Source organism: Thalassophryne amazonica, chromosome 19 (assembly GCF_902500255.1).
Source record: "Thalassophryne amazonica chromosome 19, fThaAma1.1, whole genome shotgun sequence".
Taxonomy (NCBI): Eukaryota; Metazoa; Chordata; class Actinopteri; order Batrachoidiformes; family Batrachoididae; genus Thalassophryne; species Thalassophryne amazonica.
In genome coordinates, this window is record NC_047121.1 from 54,480,020 (window position 1) to 54,500,621 (window position 20,602).

Consider the following 20,602-nt stretch of genomic DNA (forward strand, 5'->3'; position numbering starts at 1 on the left):
ACCAACATTTTTCAACATTGCACTCAGTATGTGAAAATTTGACACATTCTTGAGCAATGTTGGTGTCTCAGAATGCAAAAGCTGGAGCACCACACCTTACTGTTTCTGGGTCAGGCTCAAAACTTTTCAATCACCCCCTCTTAGGTCATGGAATCCATAGGGCATTGATGTTGTTCAACCTTTATTTTTGGAGAACAAACATCCAGCACAGCCAAAGCTATTCCATTTATTAATGGATTATCGACTACTATAAGCACCAGGTTCACTGTCATGTCCCACAGCAGCATGTACTCAAGGTTCTTGGAATGGAGCAATATCTCCACCTGGTGGGCATTTTCCATTAATGCAGGTACAATAGAATTTCATCAAGCGCTGTAGCTGTTTTAATATCTCTCTGTGCAAAATACTAAGACTCCATCTTTTAATTAAGTAAATTATTGTCCATATCATTTATGCTGAAAAATGGCCACGTCTCATGTCACCATGACAGATATTCTACAGTAACGATCAGTAAAGACAACATGTGAATGCAGTGTAAGTGTTGGACAAACTCTGGCTCTTATTAGGATCTGATGATTCCTACTTGAGACTCTACAATATGCTCCACCTCCAACTTTTCTATGATGGTTCTGATCCAAGTATAGCTCAGATTATGAACACTATACAGCTCTGCATGCCGGTGCTCACACCTGTGAGCGGATTTCTTGGGGAAGGAGAAATTAGAAAGAGAGAAATCGGGAAAGAAAAAAAGAAACAAAAGCTGAGACAAAACAGGGCACAAGACAAACAGACAGAAACAAAAAAGGGAAGTTCTCCTGTCTTTAGTCTACATTCCTCAGCATTAATGCCTGAAGTATCCTTAGATCCAGAACCATCCCATTTCTAAAGCCCTGCAAACAATGCTGCCACCCGCTGAGACAGAGGAAGATAATCAGCACAGGTGGTGTCAGGTGCTTCCCAGAGGAGACAGATGGAGCACAAGAACAGGTACGCTGAGCCATTTGTTGGTCTTAGCACTGCACAGGAAGACGATTCATTCATTGCAGGAAATGACAAAGAATAACACCTTTTTCAGCTATACTACTAAAGTGAACAATCATTTTGAGGCATTTCTGAGAAAAAAAATACAATAATGCTGTTTATTCTGACAGTAACTGTGCAACCTTCTTGTTTTGTGGAACGTACAGTGCATCCAGAAAGTATTCACAGCACTTCACTTTTTCCACATTTTATGTCACAGCCTTAGTGCAAAATAGATAAAATGCATGTTTTTCCTAAAAATTCTACACACAATACCCCATAATGACAGTGTGAAAAAAGTTTTTTTTTGTTACCTCCGCCAAGGAGGTTATGTTTTCAGTCGCGTCCATTTGTTTGTTGGTTGGATTGTTAGCAGGATTACTCAAAAAAATCCTCAACAGATTTCAATGAAATGTTAACCAGGGGTGTATCTTAGCCTTACGTAGAAGTCATTAAATTTTGGTAATGATCCAGAACACGATCCGGATCCAGTAATTTTTTTTAAGGATTCTTTATCACTGCGGGATAGGGCCAATTTCAACATTTTTGCATCTAACTTCATGAAGACGGGTCACAAAGGCTGAACAAAAATTAAATTACGACACAACAATAATTTAGCATTTGTTTCTCCTCATTGAATAAACTTATTAGGAAAAAAAATCGTGTAGTTCATGCATTTTCTCTTTATAAATACATTTGCTGAAGATCTAAGGGTTTAACCTTCTGGGGCCGACGCCGTCGTATATGACGGCTGAGACCAAGCTTTACTAAATTATACATAACGTTTTAATGATATGAGATAGAAACTTACTTTTTTTTTTGCTGAAAAGTTAACTCCGCAGACTTTCAAGCCACTGTCCACCATCTTTGTACTCCTCATAGAAGCTGTGTGATGACGTGAGCAATGTGAGTGTCCAATCAGAATTGGTTCACTGTCACATGTTTTGCCAAAATCCAATCATAGGGCAGATTCACCTCACGTGACACACTAAAGATTGTTTTTAGGAGTGATGTGTTACTAGTTTATTATAGTTTGCTGTGTGTTTTGAAAAAATGTGTGTGGAAAATTATTTTCCGCTTTACGTTTTCCTTTATTACTGATTGTAAACCTTTATTACACTTATAAAACACAACTATAGCATATATATATTTGAAAATACAGGTTGTCCTGAAAAAAGAGACATAAAACTTGATTGTGGGATGCAGGAAGAGCTGTTAACAGCAATAATAAAACATTTATGCCAGGCGAGTGAACTGTCCAAAAAAAGCCCTCGGACCCCAGAGGCTTAACCACTGAATCTGAAACATGACGGTAGATGCGTGAAACAACGTGGAATAAGTCCCTTTTCCAAAGAGTATTCCATGTGACGTCAGTGACCCTATGGCCTTGGTGCAGGTTTGTGCTCTTCAAGTGCTTCTAGTTTGTTTTTAGATTTTTGCCATTGAGCTCAGGTGCCTCCTATTTCCACTGATCATCCTTGAGATGTTTCTACAGCTTAACTGGTGTCCACCTGGGGTAAATTCAGTTGATTAGACATGATTTGGAAAGACACACACCTGTCTACATATAAGGTCCCACAGTTGACAGTCAGAGCACAAACCAAGCATGAAGTCAAAAGAATTGTCTGTAGACCTCTGAGACAGGATTGTCTCGAGGCACAAACCTGAAGAAGGGTACAGAAACATTTCTGCTGCATTGAAGGTCCCAATGAGCACAGTGGCCTCCATCATCTGCAAATGGAAGAAGTTCAGATCCACCAGGACTCTTCCGAGAGCTGGCCGCCTACCTAAACTGAGCAATCATGGGAGAAGGACCTTAGTCTGGGAGGTGACCAAGAACCCAATGGTCATGCTGTCAGAGCTCCAGCATTCCTCTGGAGAGAGAAGAACAACCATCTCTGCAGCGAGTGGCCCAGCCAGAGCCCAGACCTGAATCCAATTGAACAAGCGAGTAAACCTCCAGGTTTATTCAGGGATGGATTAGTTATCTTCATGGATGGTTGCCATCAGGACCTGACAACACCTGTCACCAGTGCATGCTCCCAGATTTTACTTGACAAAGAACCTGTTTTCTGTTGTTTACTATTATTTTGAATTTATTTTCACTAAATTTGTTGGTTTGTATAGTATTTGATGTTATAATTTTCTGTTCACAAAGTTGAGCTTATTCTTTCACAAATTAAACTAAGATGCATTTTAGCATTCATTTTTTTCATTTTCACACACAAACTGAGATGGTCAAAAATAACATTCAATATATTTTAGTGTACATACCGGACAGGACCACCTCGATAAGGTCTCCTTCATGGATGTCCTCTGCTGAGGTCAACCTCTGGAGGATGTTCTCGTCGTTTAAGTCATGGCGAAACAAAAGGATCTTATCGTACATGCCGAAGAAGCCGCACTCCGGGAACTGCAAAGAGGCAAAGATACTCAAAGATACAAACACAGTAAAAGTACAGATCAAAGTAAACCTCTAACACCACTAAAGATAAAAGTTGAACATGAGCAACAAGCAAATGTTTATTGTGCTGTGGCGGGTTCTCGCAAGCACTTATTTCAGTCACATCTGTAAGTTTACGTCATTCTAAGTATGCAAAAAGAAAGACGCCAGGCTCCACATGAACCATTTTCATAGAACTTCAGAGAAATCTAGAGTATAAAATAGAAGATTCTTCCCTGAAAACCAGTGCCCCTTTTCCCCACTACAACCAAAACCAGAGGTCCATATTTAGCTCCATAAAGTTACAAGGCCAATGGTTTCATCTCAGGGCCTTGGTACCTGTATCTTTACCTCTGTGAGGTACTCCTAAACCGGAAGGACCTGTTCTTCCATCTGTACCATGGGTGGGAATCCAGGATTTTTACCCTCATAAACCTTGGAGCCCATGTTCCTCTTCCACCTCTGCTTCCTGGAGCACTCCATTCTATTCATTTACATTGTGTCAAACCACAACAGAAGCCACCTCAAGGTATAAGTTCTAGATCTTACTCAGACTATGAGCAAGCCAACTGGCAATAGTGGTAGCTCTCCAAAATATCACGCTCCTGTACCTCTGTGGGACCTTTGAAAACCAAGGTCTTGTAGTGCCATGTGGTGGCAGAGAGCCCAACTTATTGTCTGAAGAACCATTGCAGACTGTTGGATCTTGTCCATCTGTATCTATTCTGGAGTCTGAAAGTTGGAGCTTTCTCACACTTCTGTCCTTATAATGACAAACTGTCTTGTTACAAGACAAATTCAGAATCTTTGTTGTCATAATGAGAAACTTTACAAAACAAAACACAAAATCAAGCTCTTCCCCCAAAATTTAACTCCAGATATTGAAACACGCACAGAAACTGAGCAAAAGTTTGTGAAGATCAGTAGAATGTCTAGGTACCAGTGAAAGCTACATCATGAAAACAACCTAATAGTGTAAATAATTACTGCATACAACATTTGACATGTAGTTCAGCAAGTCAGGATCTGGATTCCCCATATGTAGACCAGGGTTCAATTCTCTGTCTGTATCCTTGGACAAAACACTTCAGCTGCATTGTCCAGTCCACCCAACTGGAAATCGGTACTGGCCTTGACTGGGGAAGTAACATGTGATGTGCCGGCACCCTGTCCAGGGGGAGGTTTAGACCGGCTCCACTAAATGCAACAGTATCCAGGGGGAAGCACTGGTACCAAAGAGCCTCAGGGCCTGTTTAGGACTTATTCCACAGAAGGGTCTTTTTTGTTCTCATAGAGTCTCAGGGTTTGGGGGATTTTTTTTTATTTTTTTATACAACTGTTCGTTTGCTGTCAGAGAAGGTAACTGAAGAATAAACGTGCCTCCTCATCTCATTTTGTGAAAATCCATTCATTAGGTGATGAGTAATCTTTAAAAAAATGCAAAATCTGCCAAAAATACTTCCCTTGATGGCTGACAAAATCAGAAGTCAGTGGAAAATACTGACACCTCCTACTGCAATAGTAACAAATACAGTACTTAGGTATGCGTCCTGTGAGCGAACATGATGCATGTTATGAACTGGAGCCGAGTGGGCCGAAGGAGTCATGTGACCGTGGATGGAGGGTGACGTATGGACGAGAAGGGGAGGTAAACATCCTGAGAGGAGCAGAGGAATCAGTGCACAGGAAGTGCAACACCCGTCAATAGTGAGTCACATCCTGTACAGGAGGCAGCTCATAGCCTGAGAGAGAAATCTCCATCTTGCACGGTGCTACAGGAAAATCATACGCACACATACGTTAGCTCTCGTTTACAGTATCATGCATCAGGGTAAGAAAGCCAGTTCTCCATCTGGATCAGTACTTGACCTGCTCACTCAGGTGGATCATTTAATCCACACCGGTCGACACTGATGACAGGATTTTTATTTTTGGATAATACGTGTCGCCACAACACGAAGTTGGAATGACAAAAAAGTACTAAAGAGTCTTAAAACATCGAATCCAGTTCCAAGCTGTTATCAGAGTTACGCTGAATGGATTTTAAGGCACAGCGACATCCAAAATAAAGTTTATCAGTGTGATACTACCAATCGATCAATCAATTTTATTTATATAGCACCAAATCACAACAAACAGTTGCCCCGAGGTGCTTTATATTGTAAGGCAAGGCCATACAATAATTACGTAAAAACCCCAACGGTCAAAACGACCCCCTGTGAGCAAGCACTTGGCAACAGTGGGAAGGAAAAACTCCCTTTTAACAGGAAGAAACCTCTAGCAGAACCAGGCTCAGGGAGGGGCAGTCTTCTGCTGGGACTGGTTGGGGCTGAGGGAGAGAACCAGGAAAAAGACATGCTGTGGAGGGGAGCAGAGATCAATCACTAATGATTAAATGCAGAGTGGTGCATACAGAGCAAAAAGAGAAAGAAACACTCAGTGCATCATGGGAACCCCCCAAGAGTCTAAGTCTATAGCAGCATAACTAAGGGATGGTTCAGGGTCACCTGATCCAGCCCTAACTATAAGCTTTAGCAAAAAGGAAAGTTTTAAGCCTAATTTTAAAAGTAGAGAGGGTGTCTGTCTCCCTGATCTGAATTGGGAGCTGGTTCCACAGGAGAGGAGCCTGAAAGCTGAAGGCTCTGCCTCCCATTCTACTCTTACAAACCCTAGGAACTACAAGTAAGCCTGCAGTCTGAGAGCGAAGCGCTCTATTGGGGTGATATGGTACTATGAGGTCCCTAAGATAAGATGGGACCTGATTATTCAAAACCTTATAAGAAAGAAGAAGAATTTTAAATTCTATTCTAGAATTAACAGGAAGCCAATAAAGAGAGGCCAATATGGGTGAGATATGCTTTCTCCTAGTCCCCGTTAGTACTCTAGCTGCAGCATTTTGAATTAACTGAAGGCTTTTCAGGGAACTTTTAGGACAACCTGATAATAATGAATTACAATAGTCCAGGCTAGAGGAAATAAATGCATGAATTAGTTTTTCAGCATCACTCTGAAACAAGACCTTTCTAATTTTAGAGATATTGTGTAAATGCAAAAAAGCAGTCCTACATATTTGTTTAATATGCGCTTTGAATTACATATCCTGATCAAAAATTACTCCAACGTTTCTCACAGTATTACTAGAGGTCAGGGTAATGCCATCCAGAGTAAGGATCTGGTTAGACACCATGTTTCTAAGATTTGTGGGGCCAAGTACAATAACTTCAGTTTTATCTGAGTTTAAAAGCAGGAAATTAGAGGTCATCCATGTCTTTATGTCTGCAAGACAATCCTGCAGTTTAGCTAATTGGTGTGTGTCCTCTGGCTTCATGGATAGATAAAGCTGGGTATCATCTGCGTAACAATGAAAATTTAAGCAATGCCATCTAATAATACTGCCTAAGGGAAGCATGTATAAAGTGAATAAAATTGGTCCTAGCACAGAACCTTGTGGAACTCCATAATTAACCTTAGTCTGTGAAGAAGATTCCCCATTTACATGAACAAATTGTAATCTATTATATAAATATGATTCAAACCACCGCAGCGCAGTGCCTTTAATACCTATGGCATGCTCTAATCTCTGTAATAAAATTTTATGGTCAACAGTATCAAAAGCAGCACTGAGGTCTAACAGAACAAGCACAGAGATGAGTCCACTGCCTGAGGCCATAAGAAGATCATTTGTAACCTTCACTAATGCTGTTTCTGTACTATGATGAATTCTAAAACCTGACTGAAACTCTTCAAATAGACCATTCCTCTGCAGATGATCAGGTAGCTGTTTTACAACTACCCTTTCAAGAATTTTTGAGAGAAAAGGAAGGTTGGAGATTGGCCTATAATTAGCTAAGATAGCTGGGTCAAGTAATGGCTTTTTAAGTAATGGTTTAATTACTGCCACCTTAAAAGCCTGTGGTACATAGCCAACTAATAAAGATAGATTGATCATATTTAAGATCGAAGCATTAAATAATGGTAGGGCTTCCTTGAGCAGCCTGGTAGGAATGGGGTCTTATAGACATGTTTGTGAGTTATACCACGGAGTCAGGCACTTCTGATTTAAAGCTCTCTTTTACAGAGGAGCTACAGCATCCAAAGTTGTCTTCAATGAGGATGTAAAACTATTGACGAGATACTCTATCTCACTTACAGAGTTTAGGTAGCTACTCTGCACTGTGTTGGTATATGGCATTAGAGAACATAAAGAAGGAATCATATCCTTAAACCTAGTTACAGCGCTGTCTGAAAGACTTCTAGTGTAATGAAACTTATTCCCCACTGCTGGGTAGTCCATCAGAGTAAATGTAAATGTTATTAAGAAATAATCAGACAGAAGGGAGTTTTCAGGGAATACTGTTAAGTCTTCAATTTCCATACCATAAGTCAGAACAAGATCTAAGATATGATTAAAGTGGTGGGTGGACTCATTTACATTTTGAGCAAAGCCAATTGAGTCTAATAATAGATTAAATGCAGTGTTGAGGCTGTCATTCTCAGCATCTGTGAGGATGTTAAAATCGCCCACTATAATGATCTTATCTGAGCTAAGCACTAAGTCAGACAAAAGGTCTGAAAATTCACAGAGAAACTCACAGTAACGACCAGGTGGACGATGAATGATTGTCATTCATACCAGAGATGAATGACAAAAACTATTAGGTAGAACATGACCGATATGAATTTTTTGGTGGCCGATCTGCTGATACAGACGTAAAAAATGAGAATGATGTCCAAGATTTCATTATTAAACTCTTATGACAAATAAATCTAATTGAGGTTTAAAGTGGAACAGTTTAAATGTGAAATTCATCATAAATAACTGGAAATACAACCAACCAGTGCAGGTTGCACTGCCTTCACATGGATTTGCAGTCGCCTCATAGCATCACTCTGCATATGGATAATATAGAATACTGGTCTGTTGTGGCTCCACTGAGCTGGCTGCATAGCAACTATTTGTCTGCTGTCGTTGTAAAATGCCCACTCATATTGAAAATTAATGCCAGCTGGTCGCTTTGTACCTGTCTGTTGTAGCTAACTAATGTGACCAAGGGGTCATGGTGGTCCCAGCAGTGCTGGACATGACAGGATTGTAAACAATACCCTCAGAATGCCATCTGCTGGGTAACCTATGCATTACACCATTTTCAATAGACAAAGTTTTTTGTTTTGTTTTGCAGCTGGTCGCTTTGTGTTGGTCATTTGTAGCTAACTAATGTGACCAAGGGGTGACGGTGGAACCAACCATGCTTGACAGCATTGCAAACAATCCCCTCAGTGTGCCCTCTCCTGGGTAAACTAAGTAATTACACCATTTCCAATAGTCAAAGTGTTTTTTTTCTGCAGCTGATGTCAGAGAAAAGACAAGCCTCAATCACACCTTACCTGGTATAAAACAAGAGTCATCAGGAAATGACATATCACCCAGGTCCCCACAAATCAGTAATACAAAGTGTTGGGGGATCTCACAAGTACACGCTTATACTACATATGAAAGAAACTGGTCAAATGGTTCTTGAGATGTCACGCTAAGAAGTGAAAATGGATGGAAAGACTGACATGCTGATCACCATTTCCCCTATAACATACACACACACACACACACACACACACACACACACACACACACACACACACACACACACACACACACACACACACACACACAGCATGACGTGAGTTTGAAAAGACTAGCTGAGGCCATTTCAATACCAGGTTTCCTAAAACGCACCAAATAACTCTCTTAATATCATCCATGCCCTCAAAGATGCCTTCTGTAATGGTACTCTGTCTGTTCTGCCTGTAGAAAATAGCATATCTTGTGCAAATTTGACTTTCCAGAAAAAGCAGATCAACAGAAGGATGTTCAGCATTTCCTGCTTGAATGATATCAAGGCAGGACTTGCAACACTATGTGTGTGACGGTGTGTGTGGTGTAGTTTTTAATACACCAAAGCATGAACTTATTCTTAAAGCCAAGCAAGCTGGTACTGCAGGATCCACCTGCTGTTTCCCCATGAACCGGAGTCATGCACATCGGGCCCTGCAGAACAATGCCACTGTGGCCTGGGAGTACCCTGGTTGGCACGGGGTTTGGGCACAGGGACTCCAAAGACACCTGGAGCCTTTCAACTGCCAAAACAAAAACATAAAAAAGAGAGCAAGACAGATTGACGGCTCAGGAAGACACCGGTGTATCAGGCAACTCGTGTCAACAAAGCCAGAAGGATGAACAGTCAGAATGCAAAAAAATAATTCTCCACTCAAAACTAACAACTGGTGCTTACGTACGTTCCATTACTTCTTTCAGCAGAGCGGTCTGATAGCTGGAGCAGATTATACTTTGTTTTAAACTTCAGGAGTGCAACATACAAAAAAAATAAATAAATAAAAGTCACGAAAGTCAGGGTCAGTGGTCATGTTTGTGACCTGTGGGAGGAAATCGGAGTACCCACGCAAGCATGGGGAGAACACGCAAACTTCACAGCCAAAGAACCCGGCCTTGAAGAAATACAGAAACCCTGATTGCACCAACATGCAGCTCAATGCAATTTGACTCAAGTCATCTCAAGGCAATATACACAAACAAGGTCTACGTACTAGATCTTACCCACCCAACTCCTTTCATATATCCATTCTAATATTTTGTGCCGTGGAGCAACAAACAATAATACACAGCACACAATAACGGTCTCATCCCACACCCTATTTTCCAGAGTATATAAGTTGCACTTATTTCTGTGTACGGAACTCACTTTTTCACAACACTTTTCCCTGAGAATGAGTTTAACAAAAGACAGGAACTCTGTAACACACGTGCACACCACAGCATTTGCTGTTACTGAAAGTAACGAGTTTTAAATTCCAAAGTTAAGCAAATGCACACTGGACAGCATATTTGATGTCATTTGATGCAGTTTGCACAAAAGAAATCATCAGATAGACACACAAACAGTGGACACACAGTTCTCAGCCTGTGATGTGTACCAACCTCTAAATGGCAAAAAAAAAAAAAAAAAAAAAAAAGCGTCTCACATCTCCAAGATTTATAGTTGAAATGGCTGTAAAGGTACTAGACAATCTGGCAAGGCACAGTGGGAACGCTTTGGTATGTATATGGGTGATTCTTAGACTACGGGCACTTATGTCCTTTGATCATATTGTATAAAAAACAAAAAAAAAAAGGGGAAATTTCACACTTTTATAGTTATCTTTACAATGAAAGTGTGTTAAGAAACTTGTTCTAGTAGTCTATGATGACTTTCACCTTTTCTCAGCATCATTATATGCAAATATTGCCGTTTTGTGCTTGTCCCACACCCAGACTTTTGATCTTCAATGATAAAAATGAATCGTAAAGAAACGTTTTTTCTAATGTTTTAAAATATCTCTGAATAAAATAGCAGTAAAATAATCAAAACATAATTGGGATATTCAATGTCATACAACTGTTGTGATTTTTTTTTTTAAACAAAATGTAGTTGTCCCACACTATTGCCGTAATTTCCACCACAACACTGTAATGTCCCTTTAAACAGTTTGTATGAAAGATTGTTTGGGTAGTTTCTATGGAGATAAACAGTGACATCAGAGCACATGTATATAGCGCCAAATCACAACAAACAGCTGCCCCAAGGCGCTTTATATTGTAAGGCAATGGTGTGGTGGAAATTACATTTACAAGGCCAATAGTGCCCGTAGTTAAAGAATCACCCATAAACGGGATGGTATGAGGAGGTGGACAAGTCAAAAGGCCCTTTATGAAGATAATGTCAGTTGTGACAAACATGTGCCCATCCAATCCTAAAGATCTCTACAGCTACAGGAAAATTTAGCAGCAGGTTTCCCTCAGCTCAGCGTGCAATGCTCGGCACGTGCCTGCATAATGGAACATTTCCACCTCACCCCCACCCTTAAACAAACTTGCACACTAAAGCGTGTCACCCTCCGAGGTGATTAATGTTATATGGCTTGGTCATCTCCCCCAGAGGTGGTGGTGGTGGGGGGCATCCTTCCTGATTCAGCTGCGGTGTCATGGTAAGGTTTTCCTCCACTAGCCTGACAAGCTCGTACTCGGACCTGCACGCAAAAAAACTTGTCAAATCTACCAGCTGGATTCACCTCCTTTTAGCATCCCAAGCAACACTTTCCACCACACGGGACTGTGGGACTGTGGAGGACACTGCTATTTTCCGTGGACCATTAAAACAGGAGGTACAGGAACAATAGAACGGCAGGTTGAGGATGGCGCATTTTCATGAACTGCTGGGTAACATCGCTTAACTGATGGCTGATGTGAGATTACACACTTGCACAAAGCATATATTTTTCCTCACAATATAAAGGCGTGTAAAAACAAACTGAAACCACACTGGTCCTGTACACATGTGCCCCCACATGCACCATGAGCCACATCAGACATGCTACTGCATACATCTCTGGAGCTCGTAGTGACTAAGCATGCCTTTTGTTGTCTTCAAACATACATCTATTCAGCTGAGCAGCTACGACCACACACGCACACCAAAGACCCTGACACGGAAGAGCAGCGTGTGAGGTCTCCAAGTCACCCTGCAAAGACGAGTGGACGGGGGCTTTGCACTAGTAAGCTTTTGTTAAACTAATCTGCCATTGATATGCTAAATCCTGTTATAAGGAAAAAGAAGGAGAGGCGAGGGAAGGACCTCGGAGTGGGAGCCATTTGAAATATGGGCCTGTTTCATTGGGAGCCAAAAACAAATTAAATAAAGACCACCATGAGAAAAAAAAATCTGGTTTGAATAATCAAATATTTGGTATCAAAGAGTAACAATGCTTTTCTTTACATAACGGCTGCTATTAAATTTGATTTTTTTTTTTTTTTTTTTATATATATATAAACAACCTGCCCCAAAGACCGTTTCCATAGATGTTATACTGGTAATTTTACTAAGTAGCAGCAAGCAAAGTTTACATCACACGTCCTCCACAGCTTATCTGAATATATGCAATCACACTGGCAGTAAAGGCATGCATAAGCCACTTTTATTTTTGCACGTCATTTGCAAAAATAAAGTTGTACTAAAAGTGACACAAAGGAGTCTGTAAAAAACAAAAAAAGTTAAAATCTTTACAATGCGATCACAGTGTATAACATTTTATAAATGGGTTTCCATTCCAGATTCGCGCAAATTTTCAGTGATTTTTTTTTTTAAACATTGACAAAAAAAAAAATTAAAAAAAATTGCAAAATGACAGCATTTCCATTCTGTGATGGAATGTGAATGCTGGGTTTTGTCATCTCATGAAAACAGCCATTCTCGGCTCTTGTGAGAACTATAATTACAAACGTCATGACAACAGATCAGTATGTACCGCTAAATATTAGTATTTCAGTTTTTTTTTTTTTTTTTTTATTCAACACTGCTGTAAAGTTACCTTTTATAATGTTTAAGAAGCTCTCCGTCTGTTACTTCGTCCCCATGTACTATGCCATGTATTTTTACAATGTCATGTGACCTGTAGTAACAGAAAAATTGTTTCCATTGCAGTTTTTCTAAATAAGTCTTTTTGGAATCACATTTAAAACCACTTTATAAACCACTTTACACATAAATACACTTTTGCAAAATTTGCAGATTTGACACATTACCAAATCACACAACACAAGCTAGGCAACCAAAACGTTTTGCTACGTTAGCTAAGTTAGCATGAACAAACACTGTCATGACTGGGCAGTTAGCTCACACAGTTGAGAGTGAAATAGTAAATTATTGTATGTATTTGTATTTTCCAGTGTTGTCTTACAAATAGGGCAGAATTTTCTAAATTTAGATGTCTTGGCTAGCTAATAAGACAGCCATCGTTTGTAGCATGCCAAGGTTTACCGTGAAACATCATTGAGCTTCACTTGAGCAAAAATTGTGCAGGAAAGTTTTTTATTCTTATGTGTTTATTGAGAAACACCTACATCGGACCTGGAATATGTCCTAAAATGTGCATTATAGGTACAAATAGACATTTTTACTAACTTTTTTTGGTCTGGACCCACCTTCAAAATTGCTTAATTAATTGTCGAGTCATCCTGTTGTGAAATACACAAGAAACAAGCATTTGAAACATGACCTTTGTGTCAGCTGAGGTAAATGACAACAGACTCTCACCTGCAGGCACAAGACAACACCGAAAAACTTTCCTCAAGGCTCTGAGATGTTGTGAAATGTTTAACCAAAGTCAGGAGATAAAATGCTCTGGTTCATTTAGCTTCAGGAGGTAAGAAAAGCTTGTCACAAGGTTAGTGAAGTCCAAGTTACTTTTATTCACTGGATAAATAACTTCACTGACTCTCAAGACTGAAATAATTTGAGGACAAACTGCATCAATAACTAAACCAGCAGACAAAAAAAATTAGGAAAATTAAAAAAAAATAATTTTGGTTAATAAAGTGAACAGAAAGTTTGAAGTACAATGATAGCTGCAAGTACTGTTGTGTAATGTAAAATAAAATTCAAAAAAATAAATCTTCTACCTACGGCATGATGAGTGCTCAGCAAACAGTAAAACTGTTTTGGATGTCAAAACAATGTAGAAACCATGAAATGTGAGGTACACAACAATGCCCACAACAGAGAAAAAAATACACTTCAATAATTTGTCAAACAAATATGTCGGAAAATGCAATTATGTGGTCACACAAACCTCAGCGGGAAAGTGGTGCAATTTCTTTGCTGGAGTCACATCAAACATGGTGTGCAAAGCTGTGTTAATTTACAAAAGCAGAGAGAAGAACTGCATTTGTTTTCATTGCACAATATTAATGTAACACCAAGTACATTTTCCACACAACATTGCAGAAGGAATGTTGATAAGGGCGCCAACAAAAATCAAGTAATATTAGCACCTGAAGTGATGCATCAAAAGAGAATAAATGTAATTACTTTCCATTTGTTGAGGCCCAAAAGACCAATACGTAACTCCGGCTTCCATGGCGTTAAGCAGGTGAGAGTCCACGACTCTATCCATCAGGTTACAAGTCCATCGCAGGTTACTGTTGAGCCAAGGCAGATACCCATTTACAGTTGGGTGAACTGGGTCAGTGCAGATGAAGTGTTGGTCCAACGACTGAGACAGGTACCCTCAAGTGGACACACTTGCAATCAAAAGTTGGAAGTTCAAACCCGTTTCCATAGAACCCGTGGAAACACTCCAGGTGTTTTTTCCACTGTCTTTAAATATAAAGCAACTTTAGTATTGTTTTAAGCATTACCATACTGTATAATCTTGCAGTATGTCATCTAAATACCACCCTTGGGACCCTCTCTTGACATTCTATGGCACAATGTCTGAAGTACATAGTGCAAGTGCATTTGGGGTGTGTCTAAATCCATTTTGCTACCTATCATTTAATCACTTTCATTTAAATGTGTGTTTTGGGTGTAACCTGAATTCCAATAATCAGATTGTCACTTGTTATTTCCATGAAGAGCCTAGTATACCTAGTGGTGGGCACAGTTCCGATAACAGATAATTATCGAAGATAACGTTTTCATTATCGGATTATCTTTTAAGATAACTTTAAAGACCATAATCGGACGAATTATCTTCCGATGAATTTTTGTCCGATAACTTTTAAACCGATAAACAAAATAAACAAAGCTGAACAGCGATAAGCATTTTAAAAATTTGTTCAGCACCCACCTGTTAAATGTTTTGTAACAGACACGCAGTTATAACCTTTGCAAACAGAAAAGAACTGCTTATATGAAAAGCATCTCAATCCTCTACAAACAAAAAAACAGCCCCAAAAAGGAAAAGAAAAAAAAAACATTTCCTTTAACACCATACTGATATCCTGGCAATATGACCCAAGTCATCCAGAGGCATACATCTTTAACTTATGGTTCAAATTTTAACCAAACTAATTTTGGACAAGTTATTTAGAATTACTGTCATGTCTGAAGTTGTATAAAGTAAAATATCAGATATATGTTTTAGTTTTAAAGTAATGTGTTAATTTTTAAGGTTTTGTGAGCACATGCTCTGCCCCGCAGTGCATTATGGGTAGGATGATGTAATCTCAGTACGTCACGACAGGACAAATGCATTTCAGACACTCTGTTCAGGCTCCAAGGACAACAGCATTAAACTCTAGTGCCTAAAACTCTCGTATATATTCTCTGCGTTTATAGACGTTGATTTTTGAATTGCGTTTGTTAAATTACACGCATTTTAAATGTGAACAGACAGGGATTATCTAGAATTTGTTTTGAAAGCCTCTACTGCCATCTAGCATCTACTGGCCAGTAGTGTTCATGGCAGTGTCTGGGAACCAGTAGATGGCAGTGTTCTATTTATTTTGACCCCGGTTATGTCCGATATAAGACTTGTTCTTCTCTCTGCTCCTTTTCATTCTGGTGATTGTGATGCTTTATTTCTGTTTTTTCTGTTTTTTTCTTTTAAATGAATGAAATAAATATTAAAGAAAGAAAGAAAGAAAGAAAGATGATTGTCAAATCAAATTTTTGCTTTGCAAATGGCTTTTTTTTTTTTTTTACAAATGAAGTTTAAAAACAAAACAACTGCATAATAATAATAATAATAAACATTATTACAAGACAGCTCTGCAGTGTTTGCACAGGTACAGTGCAAATGGTTGGATGCTGCTTGTAGCTTTCAGCAGCAGGATAACCTCACGACGGCCGACCACAATAATATATCAAGGTTTGATTCTCATTCGACCATACGATCAGGAGGTGGTCGTCAGATGTTGACCGCAGCTTGATACTCCATGAACACTACACGATGCAGGACGCACGATTAACCTGAAACTTGGTCCAAAAAAATTCCTGCATGAAAAATCATCTCGCACAGTGTAAAGTATGTTTTACAACATCAAATGAATGTTGTAAAGAGAGAATGCAAAAAAATGAAAAAAAAAGAATGCAAAAAAAAAAACATGCAAAAAAATTTGCGATGACACTTCCAGAGCTCCGTAAAAATGCCTGTTTTTACAAATAATAAAATGGAATATTTTACAAAAGCACATTTAAACACCAACACACAGACGTCACATTAACGTGTTGGTTTACATAATGAATGACTGAACCAATCAGTGTTTAGCAGGCACCTTTACCCAGAATCCTTTGCGATCTGTCTCTTTGTTACAAAACCCCAGAATTAGTGCATTATTCAACATTAAAAGATATATGTTATATTTTAACTTTGTACAAATGACAGAATTGACATTAATGGAGTTATTCTATCGGTATTAATGTTATTTATAAATCAAAACCATAAGTCAATATGACTATTTTTCAAGACCTCCGCATGACCGGAGCTTTATAATTGATACAGGGCTGGCTTTATGGCTGCTCTCAGAGTGCCTCTGTGCTGGGAGAGCTTCCAGCAGGGGCAGACTGTTGAAAGAAAAAAGTGTGGTCTCATTGTTTGGGGCGTCTCTGTCTGTGCTTGGAGCACTGTAGAGCTTCCAGCAGGGGCAGACTGTTGAAAGAAAAAAGTATGGTCTTATTGTTTGGGTCTGTTATTTTTAATATTATTAGAAGCTATTAAATTTGTTTTACTAGTAGTTGTAAATGTGCCAGAGATAATATTGGAATTTATCTGTTATTGGTTATCTGTAACTTCAATAATTTTTTGGGTGGTTTATTGTTTTATCTTTATCGAAGATAACTTTTCAGTTATCTGATTATCGAAGTTAATTTTTTGGTTATCTGTGCCCACCACTGAGTATACCCTAGTGAAAGGTTTTCTGGCGAGTTGAAGAATTTTCAGCAAAGCATCAAGGCATGAAAGGGGAAAGCAGACACCAAAGCTCCCTGAAGTGAAGCAGAGTGGGAGGTTTTTTAGTAGCATTTACATTTTCTTCATATCATGGTTTTTGTCAATTCAGTTTCATTTATATGAGTATGTGCATCATGAACCCGCATACATAAAGGGGATCTAAAAACTGGGCCATATAATTACCAGAACAACTCTGCACTCAACCTTAGACCAAGTTTTAAATGATCTATAGTACAATCACTTTCTGCCTACTCATGATAGCAATCTCCCAGCACTGAGCCTGACCACACCTCATTTTAAGACCAACATCCCCACTGGTTTGCAAATGCCCTGGATCAAAACTAAGCTCCAGGCTTTCAATGACTTCCTAGACTTTGCCATAAGAGGTGTATCTATGCTGAGCTTGTTGAGAGAGTCATTTGTCTTAGCCGTGGCGTTCACATCTCTTGGTCTTCAACGTTTCTGATGAAGACAGGCATGGAAAGAGCTTGTGGACTCACGAGGTCAGTGGGTACAAGTGTTTGATGATGTCAATAACTCTGCCAATAACTTGTGGTAAGAGAATGAAGGTCCAAGTTTTTGAGGTTTTGATGCTTCCTGTCTCACTATATGGTTGTAGGACTTATAACCAGGAACCTAAGGTGACAACTGGACATCTCTGACATTAGGAGTCTTTGATGCCAAATAAATAGATACTGCAGGAGACCGCTTCAGCATTTTGGCCATGTGGTGCATTTCTGTATGGATGATCCAACAGGTGCTGCAGGAACCGGAAACATCCAAGAAGACACCCACATTTCACCTGGCTGGAGCGAGCACATAGCTACATTCAAAACGAGGAGACAGACTAGTTGTCTGCCTGACTGGTTACCATCAAGAGCCCGAGGTGGTTCTGCCGTATGGTTAATCAGGTGGGACTGATTAACCAGACCTGATTGCAATGAGCACATAAACAAGCACACATGCAGATTTGAAGAACGTGGGCACTGGCCGTGAAAACTCTCAAGTAAAGAGAATAAGAGAAATATACGCTACCAGTCAAGTTTGGACACACTTTCCCCATTGAAGTGAATGGGAACGTGACTGGTACTGGTATTGTAGCTTATTGATTCTGACAGATGACACAGTACCAATGAGTCCGCTGCCCACAGCACATGATGAGTCAAGTGACTCCAAAGTATGCAGCCAGCATATGAAAGCGAAGGCAAGAGGAGTACACGTTATTTCAACAGTACATTACATAAAACTATTTGCTCCTCCGTTTGTAGACATGGGCCATGAAAAAAAAAAAAAAACACAACAGCTGGAGGCAGAAAGAAACATGGGGTGGGGGGGGGGGGGGGTATGAGCCCGACTCTCAAAATGTTCATATTCAACCAAGCTTCTGTACAAGAGAAAATCCACTATAAGGAGAAAGACTGAAGCAGGCTGATGCAGAGGAAAGCAAGCTTGTGGTGCAAAAGAAGCTCGGACTTTCTCGCTAACGCGTTTCCTTCCACGTGGCAGCAAATGTTCATTCATTGGGTTTTTCCGTATGAGGCTGCAGCATTTATCAATACAACAGTCAGAGTGACTCCTCATGATTCACGAGGCTCTGTGCTTACACCAATGACCAAAGAACACCAAATAAACCTGGAGCTAGGCTAACGCTCCTCACACACACACAAATTCTTCACCATTTCGCTGATTTGTGCAGAAAATAAAAAGAACTGCAAAATTTAATCGACTAATATATTAATGACCAGTTAATTTATTGTTTTCAGTCCTGCACCCCCCAATCATCCAAAGTCAGATTTTAGCTCCTTAAATGTGAATATTTTCTGGTTTCTTCACGCCTCTCCGACAGTAAACTGATTATTTTTTGGTTGTGGGCAAAACATTTGAGGACATCACACCAACTGGTATTTTTCAACACTGTCCGGCATTTTATGGACCAAACAACTAATAAAGTCATCGAGAAAATAATCAATTGATTAAATGTTAGTTGCAGCCTGATGAAATATTTTTTCTCTCTCTTTGTGTGTCTCTGGATGAGGCAAAGCCCGTGTGTAAGCTTTTCTTCCACATTTCTTTCCTTGAATGTCTTTTTAATTTTTGGCACTTCATAACATAACTTGGGATTTTTCAATATTTGTAAAATAAATACTTTTTGTAACAAAATAGCTGAATACAAGGTTGACGACTATTGGTACAATTATGCTTATAATTTACTGGTAAATTAACTAAAAGATATTCTATTAATCCAAAAAAATAAAAAGAGTAACAAAAAAAGAGCAAGATTAATGAGTTAAATGAGAAAATAGAAAAAAGTTGTAAGAAAAGTTACAGCAACCAAGTGGAGGCGTTCAAGTATCTCAGGGTCTTGTTCATGAGTGGGGCTAAGTCGGAGAGTGAGATCAATAGAGCGATTGGGGCAGCGTCTGATGTTTTACTGATGCTGTTGTGGTCAAGAAAGATCTGAGGCAAGAGGCAAGACTCAGTTTACCAGTTGATTTAGGCACCTATCCTGACCTATGGTCATGAACTCTGGGCAACAACTGAAATAACATCCTGGATACAACCGGCGGAAATGAGATTCCTCCGTTGAGTATTTGGACTTACACTCCTGGACACAGCGAGAAGCTTGACTATCCGGGAGGGAGTCCAAGTAGACGCACTGCTTCTTCACATCGAAAGGAGCTATTTGAGATGGTTTGGGTATCTGGTGAAGATGGTCCCTGGACAGCTCGCTAGGGAGGTCTTCCAGGCACATCTAACTGGGAGAAGACCCCTGGGAAGACCCATGGCATGCTGAAGGGATTACATTTCAAAGCTGGCTTGGGAATGCCTCAGGATCCCCCGGGAAACATTACAGGACTTGGCCCGTGGATAGGGAAGTGTGGGTTGAGCTGAATTAGTGGTAGACAATGAATTAAGGAATGACAAAGTGATCAAGAGATTAATCAATTACTAAAGTAAGCATTACCTGAAAGACCAACTTACTGTTTGACTGACATTCCAGGTAGGTGAGTCACTTCTCACCCCTGGACTTATTCCTGAAGGTTCCATATGAGCGTGAACATTAAAGCAGTAAAAAGACAAAAGCAGGAGTATGCACAAGTCCCAAATGCTCATATGCAATTAGTTTGAAGTTGGAGAGTTGAGAGGTGTGCATGTGTGAGACCTACGAGATCGTATTAAGTGTTGGGTGCAGATGAGCCGAGTTGAAACTGTTGGTCCGGGTAAAGTCCAGAACACCGTGTGCCCAATGCAGCAGAGGTTCTATATCTTCTCTTCTTCAAAAGACCACCAAAACGGCACTGTTTACCTAAATGACATCACAATGGCTGATGACGTTCAACCACATCTTGTCCTTGTTTT

The 20,602-nt window shown here is 39.7% G+C and overlaps 1 protein-coding gene across 1 annotated transcript in view; it reads right to left on the reverse strand.

Annotated features, from left to right (window-relative positions):
- prkd3 (protein kinase D3) overlaps positions 1–20,602 on the reverse strand; it is a 111,062-nt gene that overhangs the window by 48,816 nt on the left and 41,644 nt on the right. The window contains exon 3 of the mRNA XM_034195584.1: positions 3,295–3,433. Coding sequence (XP_034051475.1) covers positions 3,295–3,433 — 139 coding nt within the window. The remainder of the gene's footprint in view (positions 1–3,294; positions 3,434–20,602) is intronic.